General features: G+C 37.9%; 1 protein-coding gene across 1 annotated transcript in view; it reads left to right on the forward strand.

The window, feature by feature from the left end:
- Window positions 1-9,685: 9,685 nt before the first annotated feature.
- Window positions 9,686-22,105, forward strand: part of LOC150088353 (paired box protein Pax-1-like) — a 176,108-nt gene continuing 163,688 nt past the window's right edge. The window contains exon 1 of the mRNA XM_090370734.1: window positions 9,686-9,879. Coding sequence (XP_090226860.1) covers window positions 9,876-9,879 — 4 coding nt within the window. The 5' untranslated portion in view covers window positions 9,686-9,875. The remainder of the gene's footprint in view (window positions 9,880-22,105) is intronic.

Consider the following 22,105-nt stretch of genomic DNA (forward strand, 5'->3'; position numbering starts at 1 on the left):
TGATCTGATTCAGGTTTATAAGGTCTTGAATGGGTGGAGCACGCTGAATTTTGATGGGATTCTTCCACTTGTTCAGATTAGGATCCTAAGGGGGCATAAATTCAAATTGAGGAAAGACAGATGTAGAATATATGTGCGGAAATTTGCCTTTAGCCAGCGGGTGGTTAATTGCTGGAACAAACTTCCATCTGCCTTTGTTGAAGTTGATAGATTAAATAAATTTAAGGAGGAACTGGACAAATATTTAGAGGGAATTGTTTTGTAATTTTATTTATTTTTTATTTTTTTGGCTGATGCTGCATAAGCTCATACACTTCCTTTCTTGCAACCCATGCCACTACTACTACATTTGGTCAGAGAGTTGCATAAAACGTAATAAATGAATTAAATCATTCTCATATATATTTAATTACATTAAACCCCCTCCCTGTGTGCATCCTGGTACTATTTCTTAGGGCTTAACTACTGCAAAGAAAAAAAAGCTATCCGTGTCAGGTCGAAATACTAAGAACTCACTACCAATGTCCGCCATTAAGTGGCCCGTACCTTTTTTGCTACAACGTATTTAATGTGAAGTGTGCAGGATAAAGAAATCTTTATTGCAACTAACACAGTACGCTTTTGTTGTTCTTACTGTTGCTGCTGTTTATTTTTTTATTGATCATCAATAGAGAGCCTTTGTCAGAATTTAGGAAGTGACTTTGGTGGTGGTGAGGGGTCCTCACAAATAATGTGAGTTTGGATCGCAAATGTTGAATTTCATCTTCAGTGCAAAGCATGAAAAAGAAATTAGAAACCATTCTCGAACTAGTCTATTTACTGACTTATTTCTATATATAGTTTATACGCATTTTTGCATAATTTATATTATTATATATAAATTATAAAAACTGTTTATTAAATTATTTATATATTATTATATTATAAACAATTAGCACTAGGATGCACAGGGGGGTTAATTTTAAAACTTAATTAAAATATGAGTGATTTAATTAAACTATTACGTCTTATGCAACTATATATAGCAGAAACTAATAAATTAAAGGAAGGCAGGTAAAAAATGGCGGCATGCACTAGGAATATAAAATTATATGAGCTAACCTTGCTATAAAATGCGCTAATAGCTGACAACTTTCAATTTATTTAATAAGATACACAACCGTGACTAAGTCAGTAGTTCTCGTGTAAGTGCATAGTATGAAGTAATAAAGCACATTCCAAATAAAACAATAACCGAAAATATTAAAAGAAAATAAAAATATACTGAAAATTCCTCAGAGTAATAAATATGAACGATTTACTATTTAAACACAGCAAGGGCGTGCAATCTAAAAGAATTTTAGCAATAAAAATGTCAAGTTGATATATGATAATTAAGCTCATTGAATAAAATAAGGGACAGAAGAACAATAATTAGTGAGTAGAGGCAAGGACAACTGGAGTGAAATCTCGAGTTAAGATGGGGAATTAAAACATTTAGCATGGGAGAAGAGTGTGGGAGAATCAATTAAATTATTAGCGAGATTGTAAATCAAATAAAAGCTACGCAAATGGCCCGAGAAAGCAAATTATATTGAGGGAGGGAGGGCACAAAGAACTATAATTCTAGAGATAAAACGTCACAATAATCCTATAACATAGCAATGGAAGCAATTTTAGTTGGATTCGCTCAACATCTCGGAAACATGGGTTGATGAGGGAAAACAACTTGGATTGCTCCGCTCGTCCACTCATTATCAATACATTGCAAACTCCAAAAAGGATAAGAGAGGAGGTGATGTTGCCATCTTCTACAAGATCTCCTTCAGGCAGATACATGTCTACAGCAGTAAAACATCAAAACTATGAAGCAATCACTGCAATTTTCAACAAAAATTAAAAAAAAGGATTCAAATCTGCTTTGTGTATCTCCCACCAGGACACACCTCATCAATCAGAGAGGATCTTATCTCACGGATGTCTGCTCATCTATGCCCCAATATCCAAACAACCATTTTAGGAGATTTCAACCAGCCTCTGCCAAGGTACAAGGATGCAGGGCAAGAAATGGAAGATACCATGCGGACCCCGGGGGCTCATCCCAATGAATACACCACCGACCAGAGGAAATCAAGTCCTGGACAGCGTCTACCACAATTTTGAACAAATACAAATCATACGCTATAACTCCAAATTCGTGTCGGACCACCTACCAATAGTGTTTGAAATTGCACAGGCACCTCCAACCTCATTCGCTGTGACCAAACCAGCGGACCCGGTACAAACAGTAACTACGTTTTCAACCAACCTAGTCAGGCCAAATGTTATCCTCATTGAACTCAAAGCATTTAATTGAAATAATCTCTGCTTCAAACCAGTGTAGGAGGCAATCAATGCCATTTCTAACGAATTGAGACACATTGGTGCGTCGAAGACAATTAAAATCTCCTCAAACACAAAGTGGTGGTTCAACTCCGAAACGAAAGAGGCTTTTAATCTAAAGAAAAAAGTCTACAGAACCTGGAAAAAGTCTGGCTCCATGCTAGATCACATCGCTGACAACAAAGAGCGAATTTCCTGCGTGTTCGGAAAAAGGCACATCGTATATATATATATATCCAGAGAAGACTTAGGCATTCCAAGCGTATCGTTTCCACACGTGGTTGTCAGGTGGGAATGGACGAAGAAACGATAAAACTTTGGACACAGTCAACCTTCCACTCAGACCAGGAAAAACATCCGCCCCTCCCTGTAGCGGCCATCACAGATAACGCCAGGACCGAGCTTAGGCATGTTAAGGTATCAAGGGAAATGATTATGAAAGCAATAAACAGCCTTTCCAATAAATCTACAGTTGGTCCCGACGGATTTACACTCTTTGTTCTCAAAATATGCAGTTTCTATGTGATTAACCTGTTACATCACCTCTTCAATCGTATCCTCGAGACTGGTATCACACAGACAATATGGAATGTCTACCATGCTTTACCAGTTCCAAAAACTAATAAACCAAAATATCTCAGAGACTACAGAACAATCTCTATTTCCTGTGGACTAATAAAAGTGTTTGAAAAAACGATACAGTCCACCTTAGTCGATCACTGCTTCAATGGGCGTCCACAGCATCTTCATACTATAATTTCTATGAGGTCTACACTATCAAATCTATTAATGACCAGCTGGGCAATTCAAAAAGCCCTTAACTCAAAGAAACAACTTGAAATCTTATTCCTAGACATACAAGCAGCTTTCGACGCACTCAGCACAACAGAGCTAGTTAAAATTCTGAAGCATTATTTCAGAATCGAAGGTAATCTTCTTGCTGTCCTCCAACTCTTCATCAACGGGCAAATATTTATCAAATATGACCACAGATTGGAGATGACCACCACGACCTCTGTCGGCATCCCACAAGGGGGAGTTCTCTCATCCTGGTTTTTTGCCGCAGCACTAGAGCCCTTCCTTGCGAAGCACCCAAACTTCATTTCATACGCTAATGATCTTAAGCTGCTGGTCACATCCGATGATCCAGCAAAAGCTGAGGCAGTCGCCTATGAAAATTAAATAGTACTGTTCGAGCTCCAGGATTATCTAGGACATCTGGGACTTAAACTGAATCCTCAAAAAGCAGCTCAGATGACTTTCACAAAAAGGAGGACTATTAATAAATTATGCTCACAATAAATAGGACCGCCATCAAAAAGGTTCACTCTCACACGGGTTTTGGGTTGAAGTAGGATAATGGGCTCACTTTCAAAGACCACCTCAAGATGGCCAGGCTAAAAACGCTTGAGGCGTACTGGGCAATCCAACAGGAGTTGGTCGGTCTTAGGCCTCGGGAGTTCCTCTTGGAATACGTCCGAAGAAATTTAACACCCGTATCGCTCTACGCTTCGGTACTCTGGTATTCAAACCTGGGCATGAAACCCTGGGAAACCATAGTCAAAGAGAGGAATCTAGCCACCTTGGCACAACTTCTATGCGGCCAAATGGATTCGCCTGATATCTGGGATGTTTCTGCAAACCCTCGGACATCACAAATAACCCGGTGCAGTTCAACACTTTGTCTACAATCTTCTCTGCAAAATGTGCAATACCTTAGGTCAGTGTTCTCGGCAAATATGTTCGGAATGTACAATTCCCTGGGAATTGATGCCTCATCTTTCTGCAGCTCGAAGCGCTACAGACAGGACATAGTGAAAGAACTCTATAAGCACGAACAACAAGCGCTATGTGAAAAGAATTCCCTGCGAAGGCTTTCCTGGGTTCACCACTGTGTTTTTTATTGTTTGTTATTTATTTATTTTATTGTTTATTATTTTATGTATTGATTTTTACCTTGTTATGTTTTTGCAATCTGTTTTGATCTCTTGCAATTCCAATGAATGCATTCAACTGGAATTTGCATAATGTACACCCTTCTAGCCGAACCAGGCTGTTCCAGGAGTGTCCACTGATGTGGAAATAAAATGATATTAATAATAATAATTATTGGACAAATATTTCTGGTAAGGAGACAAAACAGTCACAGTAATAGTATAGAAGGATAAGTTGCTATAGCATCAGAAGAGCAGAACCACTCCAAAGGAAGACACCGGGGGCGTTTGTTAAGCCCAGTAATTTGAATGCTCGGAGAATGATGGCATTAATGTGGGAAGAAAGATTAAATCATAGTAGGAAGTAACACCGAGGCCTCTAACTGATATTTATGCAAACAATCGTTATTCTAATCATTATAAAAGAAGCAATCATAACAGAACAGTAAATTCTACCAATGGAAAGACGGTACACTATATATAAAAATAAACTCTACAAAATCCGGCATATTTAAAAAAATATATAAACATTTTACAATCCAGAATTATTAACAACAGTAGACACAAACTTAACTACAATCAAGTCACATAGGGGGTTGGTTATGAGAGGTCTTTGGCTAAGAATGCAAAGGATTCTTCGCTTATGTTAACACTAAAGGGAAAGGGACAAACGACATTGGATGTGCATGGCATAACTATTGATGATCCTGTTTGGGATGCTGACAAAATGAATAAATATTTTGCATCTAAACTCACCTGCAATGAAGTTTTTAGAGATGGGAATACAAGAAGTACACCAAATTATAACTAGGAGGTAAATGATTTTATTATAAGAAAGCAGACGAGCGATTGTAGAAGCTAAATGAGGCAACTGTGATGAAGTGATCTACCCTAAGCCAAAATTATGAATGTCCTTGGATTCAGGAGAGGTCCAATGGATTGGAGATGTGTAAATGTCTCTCCATGTCCCAAAGGAGAATAAAAGGGTGAAGTGAGTAATTGCAGATCTCTTCACTTAAGATAAGTTTCACTTCTGTTTTTGGGGAAAATAATGAGGTCACTGGTTAAAGAAATAATGCAGGACCGTCCAGATACGAATGCAGTATGGCAATCACAGAATTTTTAACCGTCATCATGCCTCACCAATCTGATCGGATACTATGACATAGCAACGAAAAACTGGATGCAGAAATAATTCTGATATCATATACTTGCATTTCAGAAAAGTTTTTTAATACTGTTCCACACGAAAGACTGCTCTACAAATTGGAGCAGTATGGCATTAGGAGAAGGTTACTGCTATGGATAAAGAGATGGTTTAGTGGAAGAATAGTGGTTACGAATGGGTAAACATTTATTAATAATATTGATGAAGGCATATCAGGCTTAATGGCTAAGATTTGAGATTTGGAAAAATTAAGCAGATGGGCTGAAAAGCGGAAAATGAAGTTTAACATTGACACATGCAAGGTACTGCATATGGGTAGCAGCAATCCCAGAATAGCATACTAACTGTGTCGTAAAACGAAAAAGACCTTGGGGTAATTATGCAGTCAGACAACTCGGAGCAGTGCAGACGGGTTGCTGGGACAGCTCACGAGTCTTATTAGTGATATACAATAATTTTGTCCACAGGGTTAAGGATGTAATTTTCCACTATATAAGGCAACGGTAAGGCCATATCTTGAATACTGCATCAGGTTCGGAAGCCTCATTTTAAGAAGGATGTGGATCTGTTGGAACAGGTACCTACCCCTTACTGAAGTCTTCCTTCTTCTTGAAGGAAGATTTCAGTTCTGTAAATTGCATCGTCTCGTCTTGAAACTCGCCACCTGCGAGGAGATCTGATTAAGGTGTTCAAGGCTATGAACAGCTGAGTAGGCTAAATGCTAATGGCCTCCTTACTCTAGCTTAGACAACACAGGTTCAAATTGAGGAACGATTTGCTTTTCAGCCAGAAGTTAACTGATTGTTGAAAACTTCTATCTGGTGTGGTGGAGTACTTTGAATAAATTTAAACAAGAATTAGACAAATTATTAGAGGGAATCGGTTGGTGATGTGAAAAGGTTTTTTTTTTTTTTTTTTTTTTTGCTGATCATGCTGTATAATCTTGCTTCTGCATCATTTGCCACTACTAATTCTAACACTAAGTAAAACTACGTTCCTATGAGGCATACAGGATGAGTAGACAGAGGCACTTCCAGCAATTCGTTAATAAGCACGAATTGCTGGAAGTGCCTCTGTTCACGCATCCACTCAATAAACTTGGTAAAAATGTTAAGCTACATTTAACACCCGTACCGCTCTACGCTTCGGTACTCTGGTATTCAAACCTGGGCATGAAACCCTGGGAAACCATAGTCAAAGAGAGGAATTAAAATGATTGTTTTAATATTCCACTGGACCGCCCCAGATAAACAATTAACTTTGACTGATACATGTGGAAGACGCATGAGCCATACAAGTTGGTTGTTCTCGTCACAGTGTGTAAAGCTGAATGACTTATTTCGACAGGGGTGTGATTTTCAGATGTCACAATGCCAGCTTGTGGATTTGTTCAATTACTGACAGTCTACACCATCCAAAGTCTACGGTCGATGATTTTATCTTCATGAAATGGAAGCGTGGCGGTACCAACACCATCCAACAATGTATAGGAAGACCGTGGCTCACTACACGTGACACGAAGGTAATCAGAAGGGTAGTAGGACGATCTCATCACTCATCTCTGTATCAACCAGAAGTTTAAGGCACAAACACACTACGGACATCCACAGCCTCGGTTTTTATGGGAAAGCGACGACGCATAAGCCAAACTTCACCGACCACAATCACTGGTCTCGCCTTGCATGGTACAACGAACGCTGCAATTGGGACATAGAGCAATGGAAATTGCTTCTATAGTGAAGAATCTCACTGCATTCTATTCCGATCAGATAGGCAGATGTGGATGATGCCTGGAAAATGCCTACTGCCGGAGTGCATCGCACTAACGATGAAGTACTATAATCTAAAATTTTTCTTTAATCTCCTTTAGGTACTGGCCTGTCAGAATTGTTTAAAATGCTCGTTGTAATTTCTCTGAGTACTCTGTGTTAGAGTTATTAATCTTTCATAAAAAGATACCGATTGATTGCCTATTAGTTTGTCTGTATCCAAGAAATTTACTTATGCTAACTAAATTTTTATAATTGATTAAAGTTTAAAACTTGATTAAACTTAAACTTGATTGAAGTTTAATCAAGTTTTCAAGTGATCAAGGCTCTGATAAACGTGTTGTAAAGTATAGCTGAATAGGAAATGATTTTAATCGTGGTGTAAAAATTGTAACTAATTAGTATTAATCTCTGCGGATAACCGTAGAGATTAATACTAATCTCACAAGCCGAAAGTTGATGATTAATAATAAACATCAACTTTCTCAATTTATGAATGTTCCCCGTAATTTATTTCTGACCTCACTTATTTCAACGTAACCGTGTGGTCAACCGCAAAGGAGGGCATTGATACATGCAGTGGTTAAATCCACAGTGACTGTCAACTACGATTAATGATGCAGTCATTGTAAAAATAACTAATCAATAGGTATATTATATCCAATAATTAAAATGACAAATTACATTTCAGAAAAACATATGTTGTTATAAAGAGTTGATGCGTTAATTTTTTCTAGTCTTCTTCTTCTGGTGTTATAACCCAGGGTGGGTCTTAGCCTTCTCAACGATGTTTCACCAATAAGCCCTCCCAGAAGTCAAACTTCTCCAACTTATTATTCTCATGGTCTTTAAGTCCTCTTCTACGTCATCCGTCCATCTTTTCCGCGGTCTTCCTCTTGCCGGTAGGTTTCCATTTCTTTGTCCTCTTAGTTGTTCTGCTGTCATCCATTCTCATAACGTCCCAACCAGGCAAATTTCTGGCTCTTCACAAATCTGACGATGTCCGCACCCGGAATAAGACTGTCAATTTCATGGTTCATTCTGATCCTCCAGGATCCATCAACGTCTTGTACGGGCCCAAAGACTTTTCACAAAATTCTACGCTCGAACACTCAACAACCGCTCATCTTTACTCGTTAATGTCCAAGCTTCACAACCGTAATTTTTTTTAGTATTCAAAGAATGTACTCTAATTTTGCAATGTACACTTCATGTACCTTTAAAAATGACCTATACTTTATCGCAGGGGAATTTTAGAGGATATATAAGCACCTTGTGAAAGCCTATATGTCCTAAATGTTTAGAGGGAGGAATCTTCTTAGACTATCTATATTTAACACGTCTCTTTTGAGAATTGTTCATTTTCCGCTCTACGTTCTTTCTTATTCAGAATTATGATGTTTTCAACTGGCCGCGTATCCAAATATACCAGTAATAAGTTGTGTAAAGATTATAAAGGTGCGATTGTGTATATATTAAGCACCAAATCAACTATGGCTATAAGGAATCAGTAATATTATGTCTGTAATGGCGTGTAATCTTCGATAGGTTTTCTAGATGAAAAATCTGCGTTTCCGGGAGATAAAAGCCAATGCAAATCTCATCTGAGGTCGACTAACTCAGTGGGATTCGAACTAATGACTTTTTTACAGAGTGTGTGAGGAAGGTAATAATATCCAACGTGCTACAAGCGAGAGCCTAAGGATTCAAAAATTTTGTACTATAATTACCAGAATCCACGTACAGATTGGACCAGAATCCATGGGACATTCTCTAAAATTTTACAGAAGAATGGCCTTGAAAATTGCATATCGTATTGGTTCCCTAAAACCCTCTTTTGCTACCTGAGTATCCAATACTCTATGTTTAGAAAATTTTCACATACGTTTCTAGAGCTGAGGACCATACTGGAGTCGTATAGTAATGCATTTTTTTTTTCCATTCTTTCCCTTATAATTCCATCATGTTATTCAGCCATCATTATCGTACTATTTTGTAATATTCTCTTAAGAATTTAAACCATATTTTTATGAACACTAAGCCTGACTTTTTTCCGACACGCAACACGAAATAAAAACTGAAGTGTGCATATTCGTTTCTCGTGCTCCGCCTACCGGAAGTTGGCACTCGCGAACCTAATGAGATAACTCGAGCCGCCAGTAACATCAAGAAATCCGTGGCACCTGCAAAAGTTTTCGCGATACCGCCCCTAAAACATAAAGAGTAATCTTTGCTCCGCAGCTCATCGGCCATCCTCCTTAAGATCGGCCAATGATGGAGAACGCCATAGCGGCTTAAGGGCCAATCGGAAGGCGAGCATGCGCCGAGACGTACGAGTGACTATGTCGCTCATCACGGAGGATCGTGAAAAACGAGAGTGTGTAAACGAAGCCAAAATCCCCATCATCGTATAGCGCAGTTGTATTCCCAAGGGAACAAGTGCACCAGTTCTGTGATAGCTTCCCGTACACGTTGAGCTAAGCTCTCTTCCAGATCAACCGTGGTGTTTTGCTAATTCTAATCTCCTTCATTAGAAAGGAAGAAACGTTTAGAGGTTCGCGGCTTTGTACAGTGATTCAATTAGAGCTGAAAACGGAGTCCTGACAGCGTAAGCACAGCGGGACATCCGCTGACGAGAGACTCATGGGTAAGTAACTTTTAATACTCGCTGTAAGTGTCTAACGTTCAAAGACATACTTTTCGGCAGAGAGGACGCATTATACGTTCTTTTGCCCTCGCGCTCTCTCTCTCTATCTCACACACAACTCCACACAGCTTTTATTTATGGGCAAAAGAAATGCATCGGCAGATATGAAAATAGCAGGTAAGCATATGATATATAAGGTTACGTGATCATGGAATGGAAGACTCGTAACTTGCTTGGCTGTGCAATGGAAGCAAGCCAACAATGGTATGGTTGTAAATAACAAGGAAGACTGGAATATTTTATTGAAATTGGACCGTTGGATATTCAAGCACCAGGGGTCTAAGAATACTGACAACAGCATTTTGTTTTGGTTTTTTTTAAAGTAGTATAACGTGTAATAACGACTCACCCTCCTACTGGCTTATACGGCTTGATTCTTATTTATGAACTTTAGCTTTATTTCTTACTCACGTTTATTTTAAAAGTTAATTATGAACACGTGAGCCCATGATTTTTGTTTTGATGGTTTTAAAGTCATTCATATCCGCGTAAGCGCAAAATTAATGGAAGTTATAGGATAAAATCAAAACAAACTCGAGGACTTTCCTCTGAGGCGGTGGTCCCACGTTATAAACAACAATTTTACTTTTATTTATTTCTATATGCATATTATATGTCTACGAGAAATTGGCCTCTAGTTCATAACGGATTTCGTTGTGTAGACATCGGGATACAATAAGGATAAATAGAAAAGCAGTACGCAACACAGCTTAAGTGTTCGTGGCTATTAATTGGCGAGCAATCACACGGTGTGAGTGGCAGCCTTGGAAGGAAAGCACACCTAAACTATAAACGTGCAAGAAAGAACGCTGTTGGATGACCCGTCATTCTGTCTCCCACACCAGAACTTAAAATTGACCAAGCAAATCAAACGTAATGGAGCGCAGAAAAGAATGAATAAATAAAATGAAAGAAAGAAAGAAACTCTATGTTCCTTGAGGTTTATTTAAATAGGTTTTACTCTTGTAAAATATTCACTTGATGCTTTCCATTTAACTGCGGAAAATGGAAAATAATATGAATAATGTTTTTTTTTTTAAAAAAACATTGCTCTACATGGTAGACGGGTTAATTCCCAATATGTTCGAATCCAAGTGTATCCGGCAATTCTAATAAAATATTATTTGGGGTGCGTTAATGCTATGAAAAGCTGCCATACACCATTTACTTACATTGCAAAACGAAACGGAATTATAAGAACTGTCAACCGGTACTCTAATTTGCAAAATTATCATTCACTTCATAGGTGATAATTTTTCAACATGGAGTACCGATGACACCATCGTAATCTCGTGATTTTATATAGTTGGAAATGTCTATATGACCGTAAATTAGTCAAAATTCTGTAGTGGAGGACTCCCAGGCTGCCAGCCATCGTTTGGGGACCATCGATCTCTTGATTACTCAACTCCTGACTATTTATAACGGTATCAACAGTCTTATATAAAAAGGCTAGCTTAAACTTTCATTACGATTGCGCCACGTACAATTTTAACCATAATACTCGATTTTTTTAACCATATAATACTCGAGGTTATTTTCAATCTTTCCAATGCCCAAGGAAGACAGAACGCAGTCGTAAATAAAAACCATGTAGAATATTATTAATGTCTTTAGTCAGCTTGATCTTGTCTTTTCAACCACCATACCTTTATTTTATTTATTTAAAAGTGGAATATAAAATCTCTCCCCAAGGCAGCAAGATTTTAATAGCTTTATCCTGACTTACCCTATATTTCCCGGTCGAAGCTGTGATTCAGAACCAAATTTATTTCGAATCCGGTCCTCTCATTTCAGGTGCATGTTTCATACGAATTGATGTTTATAGCTAAGTACATATCCTCTCAAATATGAACAAAATAATCGTAAATATAACTAAGTTATTTTTAAAAAAGTTACATGGCTACAAAATTATGTAAAATTACTCCACGAGAATAATAGACAAAATTAGAGTTACTATACACTATAAGATTATTTGAAGCTAAAATACTTGTAGACTATTGGCTAAAATAATAAATAAATAAAAAGACTGCCGACCCCCATACAGTGCAGAAAAATAAACTTGTAAATAGAAGACCATCATAGGCTGTACAATAACAGAGCGCAAGACAATCTATTGTACATTATCAAAACCGCTCTTGAATAAACGTTTGTTCACGATATTGGTGTCAGGTTTTGAATCAACAAAGATAAACGATACATCATTCAAAAAGTCTAAACCAGGAATCGGGTTTATGATATTAACTAGAATTTAATGAGTTTATTTTTAAACATGATATTAATCGGTCATTTATGTAAAAGCAAAAAGGGGCAAATATCTTTTAAAGATATTTTAAACTGTATTTAATAAAGTTTACTTTTATTTATGAAAGTAATCAGCTGAAGGCAGTACTTGAAAAACCTTCCCCAGTTGTACGCCGGATTAAATCAACTCGTATTAAACGTTAACATTTCTTTTATTTTAAATTTACGCGTCTTTGGCGATTACATTTTCAGTTGCAAATATGACCCTTCCCCCGTTGGCAGAAAACCTAACAGATGAAGTTGGATACTTTAGCTAGAACTCCTTAGGTTCTAAAAATTAAGTTGCTTATTAACATGCGTTATAATGTCAAAATATAATGTCACAAGCATTGTCACTCACAGGCACGTATATACAGTAAAATCTCGCTTTAATGGATTATGGAAGTAAAGGCCTCTCTGCTAAATCCGATTGTCTGTTAAACACGAAATAAATATATATTAATCGTCAAAGTTTTATGCAAAACATGGTTTATACTCTAATTGGAGTAGAAGAGCTTGAAATATTGTTACATCGTGTAGAGCTAGTGGAAACTCCAACTACAACTTATTTCGAGTAGCCTTTCTGGAGGTTCGGATCACTCTCTACTATTGTCTGACATAGAAGGTGATGTGAGGAAATTCCTGGCTACCTATCACTCTGCTTAATTGTAAAAATACTGTATTTAAAACGATGGTAAATACCGTCAGACTGAGGCAGTTACGCCACCGGGTCGCATACAGACAAAAAACCTGGTTCAGTGAACGTTGTCCGTATATCTTCTTTAGGTATCACCTTTTACCATTACTGTATTTGGAAATAGGTTTAACACTGTTAAAGTGAAAGTTTACACACTTGGAGGTAGCATAGCAAACGTCTGAGAGCTGTTGGCAGGTCACCATTTGATATGCATGCACTGGTGGAGTATACAGGCTTCTTATGGTGGGCCCCGTTGCTTTCCGAGTTTGTCTATTTTGTCTGTGCCCGTGTGTGTTCATAGGCCAATCTGTATACTGTGCGGGCTGAAAAAAAACCCGGATTACTCTATCAGCATGGAATCGGCTAACTCAACCCGAATGAAGAGGATTTAGCATATTCCTTTACTCTACGATGGGGCTCCATACCAGCCCTGTTCAAACGAATGGAATACCGCGATATTAAGCTGCTATGGAGGATTCCTATGAAACAAGTGACCATAAAGAATTATTTGCCAGAATTGACAGAATCGCTCTCTTAGTCGCTCCTTATTCTTATATACCTTATATTAAGTCACTGGCTCTGTCATCAAATCTGCCGATCGCTTTTTCAGTCACTTCTAATAGAGATAGAAAGCTGAACCTTTGTACATATTCCTAATTCGCGTGACAATGCATGTTATCAAAATTTTAGCTAAATCTAGCAAGTGGTGCACTGTGGCCATTGCATGTAATATATTGGCTATCTGGATTTATGCCTGACCCGGATTTCGGACCTTTTTCCAACTTCTGATCTGATTAGAAGGGTGCAATTTTGTAAAAAATCTCTTTTGACGTAATGTTTCCAATTAAATTTGAGCTAATCCATCGTGTGGTGGATTAGCAGCTATTACATGCTTCATATCAGCTCCCTGCTTTACCAGGTTGCATGCATGTATACATACATATAAAGCGCGCAAGATTTTATCGTCTATCTTTGCATTTTCATTTCTTTTACATTCTCTTTTGGTTGGCTTGCTGACTTTTGTATTTTGTTAGCTAATATGACGTGTAATTACAAATTCTGTTGCAAATAAAACAAGACATGCAACTAACTTAATATCATTAAAAAATAATAATATAAAAACACGTTTTTGAAAAAATATGCCTTAATTCCGATAAAATATAAGTTGTGGCCTTTAACCCTTGCAACATAAAGTGACTTATTTTAATAAACCGTAAAGGTCACGCCTTATATTTTATCAGAATTAGGGTATATTTTTGAAAAACTTGTTTTATATTATTTTTTTTATCAGTTAAAAGCATTAAACTTCAGATTACTAATAAGAGTTCAAAAAGTTACAGATAAAAACGATCACAACAGCTACGCAAACAAGTCATTAAAATCAGAAAAGTGAATAAAACTGTTAACGTGGAACATTTAAAAATAGCATCATCTATACGTCATTATTTAAGAATCGATAATACTGTACTGAGAAACATTTATTTAAAAAGGTGGGGGAGATTCTTGTCGTGTTATTATTGCTTTATGTTAACATAATTTGTATATTCACTGTAAATTTTTGAAAAGAAGTAATTTTCAGATTAATTTTAATCTGAAACATTAATTTATATCTGAAATTTTTAATTTATTATAACTAATTATAATGAATACCATTTCCTTTGATAACTGTGGCCTTTTAGTTACCAAACTTGCTATTTGTTTTTTCCTGTGGCATTTTTACTTGAGGACCAATAAGCGGGTTCACATTTTTAAATTTAAAATATTTCACCCCTCCCATCATTTTAAGGTTTCGTAGACCACGCGAAAAACAGTTGTAATCAGCCTTCTGCACTAAGTGTGGCTCTGCTGCAGTCACCTTTCCTCTTCAAGAGCATCTCATGGGATGCATGATGACTCTTCTTTTGATTAAAGCCGGCCCCCTTTCAAAATCGGCCATGTGGTAGGTAATGGCATACCACCACATTATCTGATGCCACAGAGACCATAACAAACCCAACTCCAAAAACTCCTGGAAGACCTGCAACTAGGTGGAAGGATGGGCTCGGTGAACTTTTGGGCGTGACATTTTGCGATGCCGCTCGTATAGCATATGATCGATGCAGTTGGAGGATTTTGTTGGTGGCCACAACAGCTCCTCAGGGAACTATACGACTGGAAGAAGAAGAAGATCATATACCTTTCAAGTTTGAATTGTAAATTTTAACTAAGTCACTACGCGTTATTTTATTTTAATTTTACAGAAATTTTTATTGCAAAAGTTGTTTTGTATTTGCGTCAAAACAGCTAAGGCTTTGAGGCGTCAGCGTATCGTGTCTGTAAACTGCACGTATTCTATAGTCGGTCTGTCGATTTTTTACTAAACGAAAAAACTTTGGTATCCAGGAGGGCGGTTGGTGAGGGAAGGTAGATTAACCATCGCCAGAGACCATCTCAGCAAAGGTGAAAAAAACGCAAAAAAATTCTCCTTCCCGATAAGATTCCAACCCGGTTCTTTTCCACACAGTGTTGAAGGACAAGAGTTCTTTTTCCACTGCATCAGGAGGGCATAGCGAGTAAAAGCAGCATGCTGGGGGATAATGAAAATGTGAGTTGATTCGCAGAATTCATCATTTTTTGGTATTTTACTGCATACATCGCCTGATGCACTTAAAGGATCCCATATTTGACCTGAAATCAATAACGGGGATCTATTTTGCAAAACAGATTACGAAACTGTCATCTCGATATACAATTAAATGTCACAGTAGTGTTTAATGCCTTTCAGTTTAAATTAAAACTTACTTCAGAGAAAACAAGAAATTCAAAATAAGTGTAACCACCTGGACAATAATCCAACGTAGAAAAATAACACGTAAAATACATATTGCGGGGTAAACAAAAATTTCCCCAAATAACTCAGCAATTTTTTTTTTAATACGCAGTTCTCAAATATTTTATTTTACTGCACACAATATAATTTTGATGTTCTAATATATTCTTAAAAATATCCCTAGAATACAAACGTTCCATGCATTACCGAAGACATAAAATAATCTACTTTTTTTTTTTTTAAATAATGCCTTAAAAGCTGTGAGTGCAGCACTTAAAACGTACACGCTTATATTACACGTTATTTGTAATTAGCTATAAAGCACATACTTGTTGAACAATCGAGAAAAATAAACGGATAATAATCCATTAAAATGGAATAGTTAACTAAACATACACTGAGTTAGCATTGCGTTAGTAATACCCCTCTGCATGGCAAGGGACTGGTCTGTGACGCTGGTGAAGACTCAAAGTCGGTAACAGCTGATATAAGACTGTAATTCGCACAGGTGGCGATCGGATTTCGAGAGTCTGCGAGTAAGAGTGGGTGGGTCGGCCTAGAGATCTTCCCAACGTCAACGAATGCCTGTAGAGGCAAGACGTGCAGGTACCAATATCTCGACAACAGCCAACATCGTTTAAGTGTTCGCAGTCGACGCCTGTGATGAGAGTCATATGTCTCGTCTCGTAACACAGCAGCGACGCAGCACAGCGGCCCAGCTAACCATACGTACGAATAACAGGACCAATATTCATGTGGACCATGCGTCGGACGTTAACTCGTACAGGCCATGGCAGTCGACAACCTTCACGGGTACCCAATGTTCACTGCGAGGTACAAGAAACTGCGCCTGGCATAGGCATGTCAACACTAACGCTGGATCACAAACATGTGGAAATCTATCGCATGGTCTGCTGAATCTCGTTTCCAATTCTGACATGTTGATGGACATATCTGCATTTAGAAAAGCAACATGAGGTCATGGCATCTGTATGCACTGTTGGTGTCCGATACGCTGGAGGCGGTGCTGTTATGGTTTGGGAAAATGGTCCCAAACCATAACATCTAATAAAATAAAAATATGTTGGCATGACCTGGGTTCTGTGATCACCAGCCAAGTACAACCCTTCTTGATGACAATGTATCCACACAACTCCGGCATCTATCAAGAGGATAAGGTGCCATGCCACAGGGCCCGACAGGTTGCTAATTGGTTTCAGGAACATGACACTGAATTCTCAGTCCTGCCATGACCGCTAAATTCATCCAATCTCAACTCAACTGAGCACGTTTGGTACCAACTGGAGACGGAATTCGATGCTACGACCATCCAACTAATGTGTGAGCATTACGGGACGCATTGTGAAACGCATGGGTTTCACAACAGGGCGGGACATCCTGGAACATCTTGTAGAGTCCATGCCGCAACGTGCACTGCTATATTACAAGCAAAAGGTAGGCAACTAGGTATATTCCATCATGGTAAACATTCATGATTGTAACTGCAGGATGAGATAAAAAGGTAAGAGCATTTTAAGCGAGATGAAATAAATAAAATATGCGACACTTTTAAACACAAATAGGATTATCCTTTATATTGTTTTATTGCCAGGCTATGGTCCTGGGATAACGCATCGGACACGGGTAGACAAATTGCGGATCGAGCACGTACACTCGAAAAGTTACAATGAAGTTCTAAACTTCTCTGGTCATGGCCGCACTTAATTGACATTTATTTATGGTGAGGGATGACATTTATTTCCCAACACTTATTTCCTAAAAATTGATGTTGATGAATATTAACTGGTAATAAACAACATTTTCTAATTTCAAACACTAATCTTTTATTATTAAACTAAAAACAAAAAAAAAAAAAAAATGCAATAGAGAAAGGTACATTAAACTTCAAAACGGTATCCTATACCCTGAATAAATAAAATGTCTTTTTTGGCATATTTCTGCAAATATTGCAACATAACATCAATTTTAGCAAATTTTTCAGTTATCGGTTTCTAGATTCTCTACTAGGAGGTTACTTGGAATAGATATCGTCTTTTATATAACTTGACAGAAAAATATATCTGCAGAGGGTTAAATCTGGTGAACTGGAGGATTACAGTTCACTTCTTGAGCACGATTCGAAGCGTTGATGCTACTCCGCGCGATTCGAAGGAATCGTGCGCAGTAGCATCGTCCTACTGAAAAAGAAGTCCTTTTCCTTCAAATTTTAGGATAAGCGAATTCTTGTAACATCGTAAATAGATGTTTGCAGTAACGCTGAATTGCTCAATACACCAATCGGAGAAAATTCCTGCCGAAACAATAACACCCGGAGAGTTTGATTCCTTTCAATTTGGATGTTTGTGTGCCCCTTCTCAATGGCCCAAGAAACCAAAATGTGTTGGTAAACATGTTCAACGAACTCGTGTACTGCGACATCAGACCACAAGGTTTCAACTGGCAAGTTTCATTATTTTCAAATATCTGGAGGAACTTTTATTCAAATTCAGTTCTCCTGTCTGGATTACCCTTAATAAGTTGATGACGTTTTGAAATGTAGGCCTTGTATTCTTAATCTTTTAAAATTATTTTTATTGGTGCTTGGGGTATTTTTAGCACACCTAATAATTTCTTGTCTCCTCAAAACGCTTAATTATTTGTAAATAGCGTATTTTGAGGGTGATGGGCAGTAGTTGCTTAGATCATTCTCTTCGGATGAACGTCACTGAACCTTCCTGAATGTTTGTCATAAGGTTTTTTTTTTTTTTTTTTTGTTTGTTTTGTTTTTTGGTTAAATCGGACATTGCAGTAGATTGCAAGAAGTACAGATTTCAGCGATTATTTCTTCCTGCAACAAACAAAACACAGCTAAATATATTTTCCACTTAAGTTTATTTTGCAATGCGTACCTCGCCTTTTGGCCACCCTATATATACACAAAAGATACAGAGAAAATAGCACATCAGCTTTCCTATTTTCTCTTCTGGCTTAGTTAATGTAATTCGATTTGAAGTATCTCACGGTAAAGCTCTTTATAAAGCCGCATGGTAAGGAGAAGAGTCCAAAATTTTTCAGTTGAAGATGCGCATCATTACTGTAATAGAACTGACGTTCAGAGAGTTTATAGGCGTCCGTTTTAATTATAAGAAGTTAATGAAGCGCTACGCAGTTTGTTTAGACCACTTAATCAAAATATTGTCCATTTGATGTCAATGACAACTTTAACTTGAAAAGGGAAATAAATCACTACGCTACCTTTTCAAAATGCAGCCTGCGGATGTGATGAATCTGCAACGAAGTTCGCAAATTCTGTGAATGAAAACGGCACACGTTGGTCAACCAGTCTCTCTTTCAATTCAGCACTCACTATGCACAAATCTTGCAGTACGATAAATAATGATCCATTACTTCGGTGGTTTTCAAATGAAATACTTGTATCTGGAAAAGTTCAAGTATTCAATCACAGCCAACTTCACACTGCATGTGCTATCACGAGCTATTAAAAATACCAACCTCAGAATTCAAATAACTGACCGCATTAAGCAAGGAGAGCTGTCACGTAGAACCCAGTGTATAAACTACATTGTACTAGTTTATAATCTGAACTGAGTACATAATGAGATTCTTAAATAAGTATTTTAAAAATCTCTTTGTATACAGAGAAATTTTTAAATAAGTTTCGTCCCAGTGTTTTTGAATCACGGAGATGGAGCTAGTTTGGCGATGAGTAGCTAGAAACTTCCAGGCATGACTTTCTAAATTAAAACTTACTAATTATCCCCCATTGTCCGTCTAAAGTAGTTTCCTTCGGCAACTCTACTTCTGCCATGCTTTGAATCGTGTTAGAAGAGAATAATTTCTTCTAACAAGCCGCCAGACCTCGCCCAAAGACCAAAAATGAAAAGAGCGACACTCAAAAAGGGAAATAAATCACATGGAGACAAATCGGATGAGCAAGGAGGTTACCACATCTGAAGGATCTGTTTTTTCGATAACGTACCAGTTCACACTGTTTTATTGTGGAAATGTCTGGTGGAAAAACGGATCCCTCAGATGAATTCTCCCCCCCCCCCATATGATCTTCCTTCGTTCCCAAGCACCACGTGAGAAACAACAAATTCCAGGTCTTGAACAAAAGCCCTACATCATATGTTGAGGACATCAAAACTGAAACATCAGCATTTAGTTGTGGTAGAAGAGAATAGCTTCATGTGGAGATTCCCAAGGGACTAAAGGATAAAAGTAACCGAACAAAATCAAATAACGAGCAAAGTTCAATTTTAACTTACTTTTTTTTAAAGTCATTCTTGGAACCTTCCACCCACACACGTATAAACTGCTGTCATTATCAATCCACTGCAGAATGGAAGCCTGTTAAACAATTCATGTTGAGGGGGAAATGGTCCATAATCTGCCACGCTGGTCCAGTGCGGGTTGGCATATCTACCGTATTTAGCAGTCAGGGGATTGAATCCCTGTGGTCTACTCAAATACCTTTTTTTTACTCATGTAAGTTGCAGTTCTTCAAGCACAGTTACGTTTAATTATAATTAAAATTACTATATCTAAAAGCCTAAAAAATTTCTTTGACTAATGATCACAATAGCTTTCACGTAGTTCCTTTTCAGCATCAACAAAAAATTCAACCTTTTTCTTTGTCTTAATGTGAATAAGGACGGAAAACCTGCACGAGCGTAACGTTGAAATAAGCAATAAAATGTTCAAAACTATTTATTCGGGTCAACTAGAATATTAATTCAAATACCCATGTGTATTGTGTCTGTAAATTGCGTGTATTCTCTGGTCAAATTACGTTTTGCTGGACGAAGACCCACAGTTTCTGGGGTAAAACCTTGGTATCTGCGCCTGGGACCGACTAACTCGGCCAGGAGTGAAAAAAGTCCATTTCTCGTGTCATCGACGGGATTCGAACCCGGGCCTTTTCCACCCGGTGTGGGGAGGATGGTGACGATACCAAGTGCTACCAGCGCAGACCAATAAAATGTTCACCGGCAATTGGAAGATGCTTTTTCTTGAATCACTCAAAATTAATCTACGGGTGGGCAAAGAAGTGAGAGGCTCAGATCAAGATTAATCGCCTCATCAGTGAATTTCTTTTCATTTTATTTTATTATTCCCTCACAGCCATTCGCGGAATAAGAATATACGGGCCCTGGGGTAAAAAATGTTGCCCTTCGTCTGTGGAGGCGAAACTATAAATTCTAGGCTTCCCCGCTAAGTTCTGAGCGGCCTCAATGTGGTCTTTAATATGTGTACCAAACTAACCAGCAGGCCACCTAACTCTTCACGCCCTCCCTCGTGGTGGCAGACGTAGGAAGGAGAGGGGGTGGTGAAGAAACGCTGTGGCAAAACTACTGCCTGGTAGTTTCGCCACAGCGTCTGTGCCAAAGTGTATTTTACGACAGGTTTAATTATTGTTCAACAACTCCAAAAAAAATTCCATTAAACTTGTTCCGGAATAGCAGTGGACACATAACCCTCTAACCATTTCACACACGTATATAAAAAATTATTTCGACTTCAAAGCGGCACAATATGGATATGAGATAAAAAAATATTATCACGCACACCACATTCAAGCAAATTAAAAGATTTTTTTTTTTTTTTGTAATATCCAGGGCCCATTTCGGAGTAGGGGAAGGAATAGGAGCTGCAGCTCAGAGCTCCTAGTTGCAATGGGAAAGCCAGAATTTACTTATACTGTATTACAATTTACTTATACAGGGTGTTCACAAAATTCCTTTACGAAACTAAAACGTTATTGTGTGAATAGGATACGTGACAAACCTGAAATCACTTCCAGGTGATAGAGGATATCTTCAAGTTTTTATTCGCCATCCAGAAAAAGTGCGCCTTGTAGTAGACAGCGGAAGGTGCGGTGCATACTTTGCTTCAACAAGCTGCAGTCTGTCACCGTTGTCATGCGCAAATTTGAAGCGCCGTTAAAAGAAAAAAAAAAAAAAGTCACTGAATAGAACTACAGTTCTCCAGTGGTGACTAAATTTCGTAAAGGACGCCTGTTTGTGAAATCACTCGGGTGGTAGACGAACAAAAGTCAATGAGGGCGCAATGGAGCCGGTTCGACGAATTTGAACACGAAACTCAAGGAACCCCATACGACGTGCCAGTGGTGAGCTTACCATATCAGAGTTGACAGTGTGTAATATTTTATGTGGCCGTCTGATGAAATTTCCTAGCAGTTTGGTATTATTCCTTTAAAAGAAAGTGCAAACTGGAAAAATAGGTAGAAATAAGATGATTTGGAGATGTACAACTCCTAATAAAGATTCAACCACTTGAGAAGTGTGATATTCGCTTCCACAAATATGTTGTAACGATTATTATAACCATAATTT

Source organism: Mastigoproctus giganteus, chromosome 3, assembly GCF_048544385.1.
Source record: "Mastigoproctus giganteus isolate SK-2022 chromosome 3, ASM4854438v1, whole genome shotgun sequence".
In the NCBI taxonomy this organism is placed as follows: domain Eukaryota; kingdom Metazoa; phylum Arthropoda; class Arachnida; order Uropygi; family Thelyphonidae; genus Mastigoproctus; species Mastigoproctus giganteus.